Consider the following 16,003-nt stretch of genomic DNA (forward strand, 5'->3'; position numbering starts at 1 on the left):
CTTTACATAGCAGCACTGAAATGTTCCACTGAGAAATATTCTGATGAACTTTATAGTAATAAGCCAAATAGATTTACAAGAGAGAGATGTTTGTTAACTAAATTAAGTTGCAAAATTCAGATTCTGTATGTATGTAAGATTTTAAACCCAAGAAGGCCCAAGGCATCTGTAATGTTGCAATTATTTATTTGTTATTGGGGTTTATTTTGAAAGAAAAAGGAATAGGATTACCAGGCAACCACTTTACAGGAGGAAAATCAGTTTTTACTTTGTAATGGTTTTGTGAAGTTAAATTCTTGTATTCTGTACTTCTGTGTGACCCTGCATTTTACCAATAAGATAACTGCTTTCTTTTGCAGAAAAGGCAGATGTTCTTCTCCTCCGTGCCGGTTTGCCATCACACTTCCATCTTCAGCTCTCTGAAATTGAGTTCCATGAGATTATTGGCTCAGGTACCAGAAATAAGAATGCCTCCATTTTAAATGTCTGATGTTCATAAGAAATATCTTATTATCATATTTATTTTAAATTATTTTAGGGTCTTTTGGAAAAGTATATAAGGGACGATGCAGAAATAAAATTGTAGCAATTAAACGGTAAGCTTGCCAGCCTTTTCCATTCCACTTGGTTGATGACTTAGTTTGAAGTATTTTCATAATGATTTTATTATGTTTTTGTCTTAATTTTGTCTCATGTAAATTCTAAGCTACCGAGCCAATACCTACTGCTCCAAATCTGATGTGGACATGTTTTGCCGTGAAGTTTCCATTCTCTGTCGACTGAATCATCCATGTGTCATCCAGTTTGTTGGAGCTTGTTTAGATGACCCAAGTCAGTTTGCAATAGTCACTCAGTATATTTCTGGAGGATCACTCTTCTCCCTGCTTCATGAACAGAAGAGGTATTACACTTGGTCTTTGCTAGGGCTTGTGGTACAGAATTTGAAAGACAAGTAAATTTGTACCGATGTGAATGCTAATCATTTCACTACAAAACAATAGTAAAAGGAACACAATAGAAAAAAATTGGCTTTGATTCCGATTATTGGGTGCACAAGGGAAATTAATAACTAATCAAAAAAAACATAGTCATTTTGTTATATTCTATACATTTACAGTACACAGATTATATAATATTATTTTGTATTCAAAACAACATTAAAGGTTCTAGGATTTACAGATATTTACATTTATTTTTGTCTGTTTATTAACTTTGAGTAATACTATATTTTTTTTCAATATATAGAACTCTCGATCTGCAGTCTAAATTAATCATTGCTGTAGATGTAGCTAAAGGTATGGAGTACCTCCACAATCTCACACAACCAATCATACATCGTGATTTGAACAGGTAAGTGTCTTTCTTTATTCTAAAATTCAGGGAATATGAAGCTTCAAAGCAACAGCAATGGTCTACAGTCTCACCTATGCTTGCAGACTCTTGTAACTGTGTGGTATCTCATTAAAACTGGTGGAGCTTGGAGGAGGGTCTGCTTGCATCAGTTGGACTGGGTAAATGGGACATGATACTTTCACATTTACCGGAGGCTTTAATACATTTTACTTGAATGACTTGACACATAGTAGTCAATTTCATGCTAATAATTAATTGACAGATTTCTTATCTGAAATTGCGAACTATTTACATTCTATTTGTATATATTAATCACGCAGGATTGCCTTTTTACAATTTATGCAATGTGGTATATCCTCCCAGTGTATATTTGGAATCCAAGGAATTATATGATTCATTTCACCAATTACCCCTCTAATAATTTGGGACCTAATTTAAAATAGTCACTAGCCTATTGTCACTAGTTTAGATTAACTGCCTAATGCTTATACTCGCACTGTTACATTAGGTAGTCTACATTAGAGTCAGTCTAGACTGACAAGGGAGTCTGCCTGAGTCAGTTATCCAGATTTCCCTCTGGAAGTGAAACTGATTTGAAAAATACTCACTGTTTTTATGCAAACTTCATGAGACACATTTACTGAACTGTAATTTTCACTGAAGGATGCAACTGTTAAAAACAAACAAACAAAAAACTATCTTCTTACATTTGGCCCACTGATGTTCAATATTTCTTAGAAACAAGAAACATTTCTACTGAGTGGAATTTCCTTGTGTTATGTCTATACCAGAATTCACTTAAACTAGCCATTCTGTGCTAAATTCTGCTTTGGGAGCAGACTAATCAAAATTACCTATAGGCATATATCAAGAAAAGCAACTAGACAAAGAAGTTAGTGCTGAACAGCTGTTGCACTTTTTAGCCACAGGTTGTTTGCAAACAGCTCCTTCAAGTATATATATGATCACTGTGACAAGAAAGTTCTACGGGAATAATTTTTTAAGAAGTAGGATGAATTGAGTTACAAAATGGGTTTTCTTCAGTATCAGACATACCTTTCTTCATTTGCCATTTGTTTTACTGCTTGTTTTAAATAGAATTAAGAAGTGTTCATTTTGTTTGTACCTCAAGTGATTGGTCCTATAGGGTTATGATGATACAATGAAGAACATTTGCCCATGTCTTGCTCCAAGTTTTCATTTCCTAGCAATATTGAAAGGTGCATTGAAAAATTTCTTGTGAAATACACTCATTTTGGGGGGAAAAGGAGATTAATTTTTCCCTTGCTGAGTGAAAAAGTAAACTGATTGTGAGACTATGCCTAGCTCAGGGTTCTGGTATCAATTTGTGAAGGAAAGATATAAAAGAGACAGCAAGCCATTTTCTGTACATTGGTATTGGCATCTTCAAGAGAAGAACATGGCCTTCATACATGAAAGGTTCAGTTTTCTTGCTTCAAGTGTACCTACAGTGACAACACTACAAAGGACACCTATAAATTAAGGGACTTCAAATGGTTACATATTTGAAGGACAAATACATTTGTCCTTTATAAATGGGAGTTTTCTTGAGATTTAAAGCATGACATGAATACCGGGGAGGGGGGAGGGAGGAAGAGAGAGAATAGACCTGTATATAAGAACAGTCATAGACATGCAAGCCAAAGCTGACCTCACTTGGTATCCTGTCTCTTGCAGGGGCCCATTGTGAGAAATTTGAGAGCCAGGCATATATATAATGATTATATTATGCCTAGCTGAATTTTCTCTCAGTCCCCAAGAAATTTTGGTTCAAAACAGTACTTCTAAAAATGCTCTTGAGGTCCCTTTATTAAATGAAATATCTCTATTTGTGGTTATGAAAGAAAAAAACATCCCTGCATACTGAAGAAGTTAAACAGAAATTAACCTCTTGTAACCATTGCCAATTACACACCCAATTACTTGATTTAGATGTGCAGATATGGTGTTTCTGTATGGATATGATGTTCATATGATGTTTAGGAGAATATTGATGACCTGATTTATTTATCGGTATATACTGACTATATGGAGACCTAATAGAAGTATATTAGTATAAACCATATTCTGCAATTTTACTGTAACAGAGCTACATAAAATTTGTCAAATTTTATTTTATACGTTGCTTTGATTGACTGAACACTTTCAAAGCTATGTCAATTATCAAAATTCTTGTAGCCTAAGAAAGTCTAAACCTACATTTTAGAGGCCTTTGAAATGCTTTATTTTGACAATTTAAATATTTTTTCTATTCTTGCTATTCTTTTAATTTTTACTTCTAACTTTTTAAGTGAAACTAAGAATTTAATTCTAAAAAAAAATAAAAAATAAAAATTGAATGTTTCATCACATAAACAAGTGTAATTCTGTTGAGAATTATCTGCTCCCCATTTTTATTCAATGAGGTTATGCTCCATAAAATGTTCTGAGTCAATGCAAAACGAAACAGTCCACAAAAATCACTTATTCACACATTTTCATGAATTAGCAGGATACACTGGGACAGTCAAACTCTAAAGTGCACTTTGAATTCTCTTTCAATGCATTTTGAACTGATTACAATTATCAAATGATTTGGCTGCAAAGTTTTGCAGGAAACAAGTCTGACCAGTTAAGGAGGAATTCAGGTTTCAGGGAAATCTTACAAGGGATAGAACAAAGTGTATTCGTGATTACATTTGTAAATAATGCCTGTCTCAAGCACAGGCTGTCAGTGCAATGCTGATCCAGGTGAAAATCCTCCATCTTTGTTTTACCAGCTGAGCAGTATTTGGTCGTTCTGCAGTGTAATCTGGCAGTCAGAAACTTCTCAGATCATGCCTTCACCTTCGGAGCAAAGACAGGCAGTAAGTGGACAGGCTGTCCACTCTGCCACATTTATATCTGCCCTGACAGTGACATGCTGAGAGAATCCAAAAAATAAAAATTTAAAAAAAAAAAAATGGTGAGCCCAAGTATGTTCCCTCCCTGCACCTGTTGGCTGCTCTTAACCAGGTGGTGCTTTTACTAAAGGAAATGTTGCACCTCTTGATCTTCTTAACAGCTTCAAATATCTTCTCCACAGCTGGCAGATTACCATCTAGTCTCTTATTTCTTGTTGTGTTACCAGTTCCTTATATCATTGTTTTCTAGTTTTCAGGGGTATGTCCTGAATTAAGTCAGCTTTTGATAAAGTCAACTAATGTTTCGTCAGTTTCTGTCTCCCAGTCTTGCTGCTTCTCCTTAATATAGAGAATGCTCAGTCCTGACAGTTTGGCATTTTGGAGACTATCTTTGTTATAACAGAGATGATGAAATACTGGACACAATTCACTTGTTTCTGTCTTGTTGTTTGGATTTCCCATTAAGGCATATACTTTCTTCTACTGTTTTGGAAAGATGGATGCAAATAGTTTTTCAATCTGTTTGGTTATTTTGGAGTTGTTGTGGTTTTTATTTTTCCACTTGAGAATTCTCAGTTTATTTATAGCATAGCACAGTGCTTTCAAATAACAGTCATTTTCTTTCATTACTTGATTTCCCTCCCATTGTTTGTTTTGTCTTTTTTTCTTTACTTTAAATATTTCCCCATAATTACCAGTTTATATCACTGTTTATTGGTTTATTTGATATATTTGTTACAATTAAAAACATCTATGATTGGATCACTTGTAAGAGCTAAGATCTACTGCAGGTCTGTGCACTCCTTCATTTATCTTTGCTGATACCTGAGTTCTCAGAAGGTCTCTTCTTGCTTTCCTAGCTATGAAAATAGTATCATGACGTGCATATTATAGTGAAGGATGGTGAAATACCTAACTGTATTGAATTGTGAGATTTTTACGTAAAAATGCCTCCTTTTGCTAATAACAAAACATGCTTCTTAGTTCTGCTAGTCTTCTAATAAAAAAGTATTCTGACAGGGAATTTTTGGGCTTTGCTCTCCCACGGGATGTCTGCACAATGGTCTGAACAATTTCCTGCCTTTTAATTGTCATCATTTTCTTTTACAAGGTATCCCATCTAAGTCCTCAGTATTAAGAGGAGTTTTCAGTTCTTCAATTTGGGCCCAAGTCAGGAATGCTAACAGTTTCTAACTATGCGCCCTTTGGCAAATGGATCCTAGCCCACCTCGTATGACAAAGTCTGGACTAAGGGGAAAGAGAAACTGCTGATATTATAAACTTCCTGTTGAGTGAAGAAGAGCTTGGCACTGGACAGATGTTATCTACATTAAACTTTTTTCTCAAAAAAATATAGCTGTTTATAACATCAAGGCGGCTCCACCAGTCCTAGAGACTTTTGAAAAAGTTAAAGAAAAAAGCTGGTTCAGGCCTTAATGAGTGTCCAATCTTTAAAGTAAAAGGTGGATTCGCTAGAAGTTGCTGTGCACAAAGCAACCTGGATATCAACCTGCAAAAATGACCAGCTAGAAGAATGGCTTCTTACTACCTTATTTTTATTTTTTCCTTTATGTACCTATAAAATACCATATACCTAGATTCTCCACTGCATAGCGTCGATGTCCTCCTCCTAACACTCAAGATTCCTTCTTGTCATGCCACTATCTCTGACTTTACACATCTACTTTCTTACTGTGTCTCCTTCATATAACCATAATACTTTCATAGTTTACTTTCAGGCCATCAAACTTTGGAGCTCAGAGTGAGATGCTTTCTTTTGGAGCTGGGCTTCTTGTCTCTATCATGGCACAAGCCAAAATCCCCACATCTGAATGCTACAGTCTAAGTAACTCTCTCAGGACTGCAAAAGATTCAAACCTTATGGTTCAGTGTTATGCCTTGTCACTACTGTCTGTTAGAAAACTGCTTCTGCACAAAAGGATTTTTAAATAATGTTTTCCACACACACACAAAAGTGTCTCACTAGAGAGCCCAAAAGTATATCATTGCCTAACAGAACTTATTCCAGATCACATTTGTAAGGGTCAAAAGATAAATTGCTATAAGGACATCAGTGTAGCTGATGTACAGCGCTGAGAGTAGCTTAACTTTTGAAACTTTTTAGTGTAAGAGCAGAAGTCATGTTTTCAGCATGAGTCCCAGTCAGCCCACAGACACAATTACTAGATGAAAATCTTTATGATAACTGAACAGAAAGACCAAGAATGAAAATCTGACCCTTTCGTGTTAAGTTTTGCCAGTGGCTTCTCAGAAGCCATATGTTTTTTTTTTACCTTTCATTTTCATATAGCTTGTAACCCTCTATGTGAGTTCTGAAATCTAATGCAATGCACATAATGAATTAAATGAATCTGCAACATGGCTTGATGGAACAGAGAAGAAAACGAATCTTTCATGTCTCTACCCTGGAAAAGGGGTTATACTTCTGCTGTTTTAAGAATAATTGGGAGTTTTATTTTGCTTTCCAGCTTTGGAAAAGAAGTTCTGACAGCTATCAGAAATGGTGGCATCTATCAGCTTATTACTACGTAAATCAAGTCTTATAGCGGTGAGCGATTGTAGTCACAATGATTATAGCACTTTAATAATAATAATAATAATAATAATAAAAGACTATTTTAGTATCAATTTAATTTAAGCCATAACAGCTGGACATAGTTGGACTAAGCCTTTGAGAAACTAACCTTCATTTGATGGCTGTAACTATCTGTAAAAGTTTCTAAGAGCTGGCTTAGTGAGAAAGATGAAAGAGAGGATGGAAGCCTGGTGGTAATGGGGATGGTGTCTGCAACTCCTCTTTGTTATAAAATCCCCTTAAAACCTTAAAATAGCAGTTGCCTTTCATTAAACCTACAGTGTATTAAAGGTAGAAGGATCTTTTCATGGCCCTGTTCTTTGGGAAAGGAACATGCACTGAATATTCTTTCTCTGTCTCTTGCCCTTAGAAAGAGAAATTGTATCTGCCAGGCTCGCAGAACTACTTGCTTTTGTAAAAGCCAGGGCAATTACGCACTTTGATTCTTTCATCTTTTTTTCTTTCCTCTGCTTCATGAAGAGAACGATGCTTGGTCTCACCGTTTCAAACTGTGTGTGGCCTTAACAGAAGACAATTAATTGTGATTCTCCCGAACTCATTATTAACCTTCTGTCAGCTCAGATCAAATTTATCTTCCTGCATTTCTCAAAACAGAGTTCCTTTTGCATCATCTGTGGTTTTCAAATTTCCAAGTGCCATTGAGGTAACAATAGTGTTTGTGAGCTGAATCTTCTAAACCTTATTTCTGTGGGTTATATGTTTTTACCTTAGAAAAATTGGTAAGTACAGTGTTCACTGGAGGTAATGGCCTGACAAACTCCTGCTGGAGACTACCGCCTGCTTTCAGATATGTTCATACACTCAGCACCAAGATGGGCATTTCAGCATTGTTTTGTTAGAAGCACTTATGTATGCCATGTAAAGACAGGGTGAGAGGGTCTGTTTATTGATTTCTTGGCTTCTCCACAAAAACTGTCAAACCAGGTCTTGACTGAGCTTATTGTCAGGCTGGGTTTATTCAAAGCCTATACAGTCCTTGAAAAGATTGAAGTTGGAGCTACGGCTCAACACATTTTCTTCCCATCAAGAAATCGTGATAATATTTGTTGCTACTGACAGAGGCCAAATTTAAACTGAGGCCACAGAAAAGTTTGTACTTTTGCATGATTCATGTGCCTACATTCAAGCAAGGGTACAACATTTGAGAGTCTCTCTAGTTAGCCTTACATTTGATTAATGTTTTTATTTGCTATCTGGTGGGGGTCTCAAAACAATTCCACATGTCATACTAAAATTGCTTAAATATTTTTGATAGAAAATATATATGGAAGTTAAAATCAGATTTAATATAAATGATGAGAGTCGTGGTTACACTGTAACCATTACATTTTTGTAATTAAATTTATTATCCTGAGGTTTGAGTTCAAGTGAAACTAGAAATCTTAAAGATACTGATTTGTGGAAGTCCTGGCTGGGAGAGCTTAAGTTTTATCTGTCCTAAAAACTATGATTTGGTAGAATTTGTATTCCTCATCTAACTGTTCTTGCTCATAGCTACAGCTCTAATATGGTCAAATTACACTTTTTTTGTTGAGACCATCAACATTACTTTCATTTTCCCTTCATCATGTCTGCCAGCTTTTTCATTTCTTTTTTTCGTATACTTTTCACTCTCATGATTTTACTTCGTTCGGTCAACATTTTGATGAATATCATGTAAGCATTGTTGCATCCACATTCATACACTTTTATGTAAAAATTATGTGGTAATTTTTTTTCACCTTGCTAAAGCATTTTGTGAATCTTTCCCCATGTTCTCAGTTTTTTTGAAAATCTGTGATGCTAGTTTCTAAGCCTTTCTCTTTTATTTGGTAGCATGTAATTGGTGTTTTTCTGCTTCCTCTCGTGTGTTCTTTGCTGAAAAATTAAATCAATTGGAATAGCTTCCCTGATCAGTAAATCAATTTTCAGTACTCTATATACACACTTTTCCTGCTAAGAAGCATTTTACAAAAGGCAAAAGAAATCTTGCCTTCATTGTCATGATACATATTCTTGTACTGGATCTTAGATATGGTACATGCCTTTCATTAGCAAATATTTAATTAGCAAACATTTATTTGGCAAGTATTTTGTTTTGTCCCTGAGCTTGACTCTTTACAAATCCCAAAGGATTTGAAACTGTGGCAATAGTTCACCTTCCCAGTTTCTTTTAACAGCTTCCTCTCTCATCAAGTTTCTGTATAAGGCACAGAATCACCTTTTTTTTTTTTAAAACCCAGTTAAGTATAGAAGTGAGGAGATGTTATTCCACCTCTTTTCAGCTTTTCTGGTTGCTAATATTTATGGCACATCTTGTCCCTGCTGTAATATGTATTTTCATTCTATGATAGTATCAAAGTGGTTCAAAAAACAAGTGAATGTGTGTGTAAAACCTCAGGATTTCCATTTTCTCCTAGAATAAGTGATATTGAACAAATTTCAGACTATATCTGAGCTGCTTGGAAAAGTACAGACGATCCCCTAAGCTGCAGGTCTGTTAGGATTAAAGACTGGTGCAGTTCCACTGCACGGGACACAAGGGACCTTCTCCCGGTGCTGGACTCATGCAGCTCAGGGCAGGCTGTGTGCAAAAATCTGCATGCAGCACTGACTCTGTTGTGTGGCTCTCACTCTCCCAAACTCCCCCATTTAATGATATTTTACCTCCGAAGCATGTGGATCCTTCTCTGCAGATTAAAATGTCACAAGCACATGTTAAATAATCCTAATTCATGCTGCATATAAAATAGTCACTTCAGTGTTACTGACTCTACAAAACGTTGACATACATGAGTTGACCAAACTGTGATAAATGTAATGTTTTGTGTGGAATATGCATTAAGTTCCTTTTTTTTTTTTTTCATTTGGCTGCTGGCAGTGCTTTATCTTGATCAACCACAGAAACAATCAAAGAAAAATAATCAAAGCTTCAGTATTATTAATTTTTAGTACCTGTTCTTCACAAGTTTGCCTTCCATTTGCTATTTTACATGCATACTACAAAGTCTCTCCCAGGAAAATAAAACTTTTTCAATTTTTGAAAGAAAAGCTTACATCTCCAGACATCCTTCTAGCATAATAATGAATTTTGATTCATTGTTGCTGTTCTGTGAAATGGAATTCACAATAAATGGATTCCATTGAGCCTTTTAGAGAACCCAAAAATAAGTGTTAGCTTTCCCATATATCCTAAACTGTAACCATGCTCGTCAGTGAGCATATGGTCACTTCTTTTTGTACTGACTGATAGAGTACACCTGTCTCTGTCATTATGTTGGTGTTTTGAAAACACACATTCAGAAAGGCACAGGTCCCACCACCAGTGGTATGCCCCAGCCTCTGCCGTCTGAGGAAATCAGTTCTAAGGCTGTCTCCAGTCCACACAGAAGGCCTGCCTTTGTCCATGCACACTGTCAGTGCCAGGAAACCCTCCAGTCTAGCACCCTGATCAGACCATGCGGGTGTCTTTTCCCAAGTGCTTGAAGAGCCCTGGGTCTCGCTGCCTGGTGAAGGGAGTGTTAGGGACAGAGCAGGGGAGGGTGCAGCTGAGAAAAGCATGTCTTGTCGGTACCTTTGGCTCCAGGTCCCCGCTCAGTGACCTGATTTTGCGACACTGGGCTTCTTCAGTACTCTGTTGGTCTGCGTGCCACCAGTTTCCCTAGTTCACCCTTCTCACAAGCTGCATCTGGCCACATGCCCAGGAGAGTTGTTGCTGCCATATGTTGCATCAAGAAAAGAGAGAGCATGCCAGCTTCAGGACAGTGTGACTGAGAGTCCTGTGCTGGGTGTTATTCATGTTAGGAGGTCTTTGTTGGAACATTTCCTTTTAAAATACCCGATGAAGCACCTGCGCATTTGCAATAAAATACAGGCTGTTCTGGCCAGCCACCTTGCTTTTGCTGCATCTCCCTACAAAGAAAAGAGGTATAACTACCTGTTAAAATCCAGCTTTGGTGACAGCCACGTGTTTACCTTGAATGAAACTTAGTGAAGCACCAGAAAAATAGAAAAGAATACAAAGGAGCCATCCCATTCTCTCCAGTCACACTGAGAAGCAGCCTTTGCTGTAGCTGGCCTACGATCCTTGCGATCAGATGGGAGAATGGACAGGAGGGAAAGGGGGAGAGGGAAGGTCAAGAGACAGTGTATTCAGTGGAGGAAAATAGAATCCAGTTATGGGTTTTAGGAAAGCAAAGACCTGCTTTGGAAGTGTTCTAGACATGCCTGCCTGCAGGTGTAGACAGGCATGACTTTGTGTCTGCTTTGAGCTTGCTGGAAATGAAGAATGCCTGCAGTGCTGTATCTGTGCTAAGAAGTTTGCTGATAGGGCAGAGTGCATTGAAAGCAGAATTGTACCAATGCACACACTGACCCAGAGCTACCCAGTCTGCCACAGGGAAAATAATGCCCGTCTGTGTTCACTCAGACAGGCGCAGCACCAGAGGGCCCCCTTCATGGGCCCTCTTGCATGACCCCTGCCAGATCATTCATAATTTGGTAATATCATCTGTCTTGAGCCCTGAAAGGAACTGAGAAATCCTTTCTCGGTTCAAACATTATTTCAGCATTTTGAAATTGCATTTATATCTATGCTGCACCAGTCTTATGGGGTTTATATTTCTAAAAATGGAAGAGAGAGCAGGGAATCATAGTAGAGATTTTAAATCTGTATTTCTACACATTCACTTTTGAAAAAAGCAGTGTACTTTTGAGAGGTGTTGGAAACCTTAGTTCACAGGTGTACGTGAGAACTTGGTGTACGTGGTGAACTGTACGTGAATCAAATGATAGTTATTGGCTCATATGATTTATTTAGCCAGCTTTCTCTGCTACATACAGTACACATGGCAACATGTGATTCAGAAACATTTTTAAGGGTATAAAAGGGCAGCACAGAAATGCTTTTAACTGATTTGAAAGCCAGACTTTCTAATGTTAAGACTGTTCTGCACACACATATTTCCTTTTGGGAAAAAAAAAAAAAAAGTCAATATTACAAGAAAAGTAATTTGGACACTGATGAAATCAATATGTACTACAGCTCACATAAGAAGTTTGTGTAGAGTAATATCCTCTGAAATCAATGCCCATTGCAGGATACAACCATTTATAACTTCACACAGATGTTGTGAAGTTCACAACAGATCCACTGTGAGGTTAAGAATAAAGGATCTCAAAAGCTGAAAATACAGTGAAGTGAATCAGATTACCTTTTAGTATAACTAGATGCTATCCTAGTTGAAAACTATTGTCCCTTATTTTTCACAATGTATTGACTTGAAACTATGGCTTTCCAAACTGTCATCAACTATCCTACAGTTCAGCTTCTTTTCTAAAAAAACCTTCAGTTGAGAGTGTCATGTTGAACAAGACATGAATCTGAAATAATACTGATGCCTAGGGAAAAAAAAAAAAAAAAAAAAAAAGATTCAAAATAGCCTGTTTCTACACATACAGGAGTCAAAGAACATCATTTTTCTCAGTTGGGAGGTATTTTCAAACACCATACATAGTCTTTTTTTCATCCTGCTCTGTAAATAATAAGACCAAAAAGAATCATTTAGTCATCACTCAGTTTAGGACTGAGAGATATTATGTGAGTCAACAAACCTAGTCCTCTGCTGTCACAACCAACCACTTCATAGTCTGATATCTATAATGTAGGCTGTAAGTTTGGTTGACTAATGCATGTATTTCACTTGGAATGCCATTATGTATTCGAGATTTCAAGGAACAAATAATTTATTAATCTTTTGATAGTTTATCTGCACTTAAAAAGTTGGAATTGCCTTACATCTATCAACTTCTATCAACTGGCCTCTTCACATTCTCTTGGATTATCATAAAACTTTTATTCTCTTAATATTAAGTAGGTGCCTTCCAAAAAGGCTATTTAGTGTTCTTTGTCTCTTTAGAAAAGCTTTGCATTTTCCTCCTAGCTCACCTTAGGTTTTCAGCCACTAATCCTAAATCGTAATCCTAAACTCTAATTTGAAGTTGCATGGTGCTGTGAGTATGCTTATGTTCCTAACTTCCTAGTGACTGCAATTTCATTGTATTAAATAAATGTTACATGTTTGTGTTCAGCTTTCCAAATCATAAACAACTCCATCGAATGTCGTGGACTTGAGTCACACTAGGAGTTTTCCCAAGTGAAAGTCCTGTAGTCCAGGTGGATGGCAATATGAAAATACTGAAATTCTAAGCATGCAGATATCTTTTATTATTCCATAACCATAGTTTTCTTAACACAGCATATCTGAAACAGTAGTGCTTAAATTGTGATGAGATTCTGTTATTCTGAAGGCATCCTCTCAGTTCTGAGAGAGACCTGCTTGCGATCACTGGCCTGGCATTTCCAGCCTGCAAAACCAAGAGAGAGAAACTAGTTCTTTGTTGTTAGTTAGCTACCCTCTGGAAAAGTGCTCAAATGTGCTACACACCTATGAAAATAGGAGTCTTTCTACAGCCAGTTCTGAGCATGAGTAGCTAAAATGTATTTGTATACAGGGAGGGAACACTTCTGTTTTGATAACCATATGCTGTCAAAGGTAAGTAAGCAATGTAGTAAAATGACACATCATTTTGTATATTCAATATATTATGAAGAAGAAGAAAATAAATGCATCTGAAAGGCATTTATGGATTCACAGAAGCCCATAATTGTATAAACATGTATATAGGTGTTTATTCAGTGCTTGGGGACTGAATGAATTATCCTAACAATCCCTGTCTAGTTTGTTAGTTTGTTGCATGACGAGATGCTTGCATGCTGAGAGATAAAAGAAAGACTTTCTTCTTTATAAGAAAGAATTTCTTCTTTATATCTACTCTAAACCTACCCTCTTTTAGTTTAAAGCCATTACCCCTTGTCCTGTCCCTACACTCCCTGACAATGAGTCCCTCCCCAGCTTTCCTGTAGCCCCCTTTAGGTACTGGAAGGCCACTGTAACGTCTCCCTGGAGCCTTCTCCAAGCTGAACAACCCCAACTCCCTCAGCCTGTTCTTTTAGGAGAGGTGCCCCAGCCCCTTGATCATTTTTGTGGCCCTCCTTTGGACGTGTTCTAATACTTCCATGTCCTCCTTGTGCTGGAGGCCCCAGAGCTGAACACAGTGCCCCAGATGGAGAGCTACTCACAAGAGCAGAATAGAGGGGGAGAATCACCTCCCTCACCAGCTGGCCATGCTTCTTTTGATGCAGCCCAGGATACAGTTGGCTTTCTGGGCTGCAAGTGCAAACTTCAAATTCCACAGTTCAGACAAAAGCCATGAAATGGGGGCCAGTATTAGGAGAAAGATAGATTTTCAAGATTTATGTTTGAAGATTCACTAAGCTATATCTACAGCGTCACACTGCTCTTAAAACCAATAGTCTCTTCTAAAAGACCAAGGACTATGTCTGTCTTTGGGAGATGTAACCAAGAGTGTCAAAAAATATGATTTGATTTAATACTCATTGCCATTCTCTTGGGATTAAAAGACTGAGAGAAGGGAAAACGATCTCTCCTTTTATTGTCTTTCATTTTCCCTTTTGGGGCTATTAAGGATTGGATACAAGAAATAAAATAAGATTTAAAAAAAAAAAAAAAAAGGATATATACCTGATAAAGGCTATTATTCTTTAGTGGTTTAGTTCCACAATATATTGACAAGCACAAGCAACAAATGAAACTATCTTAAATTGTAATGCTATGTAAGATAACAGAGTCAGCAAAAAGATAATACTACCTATTCCAACATTGCCCATATTTTGTTCTTTTTCTCTATACAGCACTTCTTAGTATTGGCAAAATAAATGTCATTTAAATTATCTCTCCAGAATGAACATGTGCATTTAAACTAAAATAGGTGTTACCAAAGGGTATAATTGATCCATATCACAGAGATCCACAGTATAAGAAAATTCAGAGGTAATGTCACATGCTTACAAATTGTGCATTGCATCTCCCTCTAGTGACCAGTCTGCATATAAGCCTAGATCAGGACTGTGGAAACTTTCCATCTGAACTATATTCTACCAAAGAAGTTGGGGAGGGAGGGGTTGGTTTCTTTGTTTGTTTTCTGTAATGCATGAAGTTTATTGCAATTCCGCTGGGAATGTTCCTTTTGATACGTGGTGTTTTTGCTAGTTGAAGAATGTAAGCTTCTAGGGTTTATTGTAATTTGTAACATGTGCCAGCATGGAGGGTAAAGGCAGACTGGAACACTTTAATCATTATTTATTATTTAGGTATTTACAGGTGTGCAGGAAACAGTTTTTTTTCTTGCACAGCACGTTATTAAATGTCTCATTTCCATCTTAATTTTCTTAATTCAGGACAAAAACAAAAGTTGAAATCTTGAAAAATTCCCGAGATACCTGGGTTTATTTTCTAGCCTGCTGTTGGAAATGAGTTTATTTGCAAGAACTTTAGGTTTAATTTTCTTTGTGACATTAACCTGGTCTCTATACTATCAACTTCCTGCAAATGTCTCCATCCCAGTGTCCTTTTGTTAATAACTCTAACAAACATATGCATCTTATGGATAAATCTGAGCAGATAGCAGAAAAATTAGCAAGAACTCATTTAACTTCTTGTTATTGCTGTGCTGTTGTTGTGTTCTTCCTAGGAAGTTGTATGAGTTAGGTTTTGAGAAGATGACAAAACTTTTGGAGTATTTTTTAATCTGGTAGCCTCTCTGTGTAAGTAAGATTGCATGAAAGACTATATGCATTCTGCATGAGCCTTCAGTACTTTGTGACCAGAGTCAATTAGAGGAAGTTTGTTTCACAGATCATTGTGATAACACATCTGTTGCAGATATTACTGAGTTACAAACTTAATGCGTGTGCTGGGCACATGTAATAGGGCAAGCTAAAAGCCTTTCAGAAAGGTTTACATTTCGGTAACGTAGGCTATGCTATAACCATTTAGATGGTTGTGCCAGTTCAGTCAAAAAGCCTTTTGACCCCTTCAGTGTAGTTGTCTCACCAATGAGGAATGCGTCTTCTTTTTTCAAAACATATCATCTGGGTCAGCCACAGTTCTTAAACTGAATCAAGAATTCAGAGGGGTTGAATGGCCTTTGTTACGTAGAAGGTTGGAGTAGTCCCTAAAGACCTTAATCTGTAAATGCAAATATTAGCCATTTCAGGATTGATAGGATG

General features: G+C 36.9%; 1 protein-coding gene across 1 annotated transcript in view; it reads left to right on the forward strand.

Annotated features, from left to right (window-relative positions):
* LOC121073924 (serine/threonine-protein kinase TNNI3K) overlaps positions 1-16,003 on the forward strand; it is an 89,040-nt gene that overhangs the window by 45,523 nt on the left and 27,514 nt on the right. Inside the window, exons 16-19 of the mRNA XM_040565498.1 lie at positions 360-452; positions 539-596; positions 707-901; positions 1,246-1,350. Coding sequence (XP_040421432.1) covers positions 360-452; positions 539-596; positions 707-901; positions 1,246-1,350 — 451 coding nt within the window. The remainder of the gene's footprint in view (positions 1-359; positions 453-538; positions 597-706; positions 902-1,245; positions 1,351-16,003) is intronic.

The sequence above is a fragment of the Cygnus olor genome, chromosome 8 (genome assembly GCF_009769625.2).
Source record: "Cygnus olor isolate bCygOlo1 chromosome 8, bCygOlo1.pri.v2, whole genome shotgun sequence".
Lineage (NCBI taxonomy): Eukaryota > Metazoa > Chordata > Aves > Anseriformes > Anatidae > Cygnus > Cygnus olor.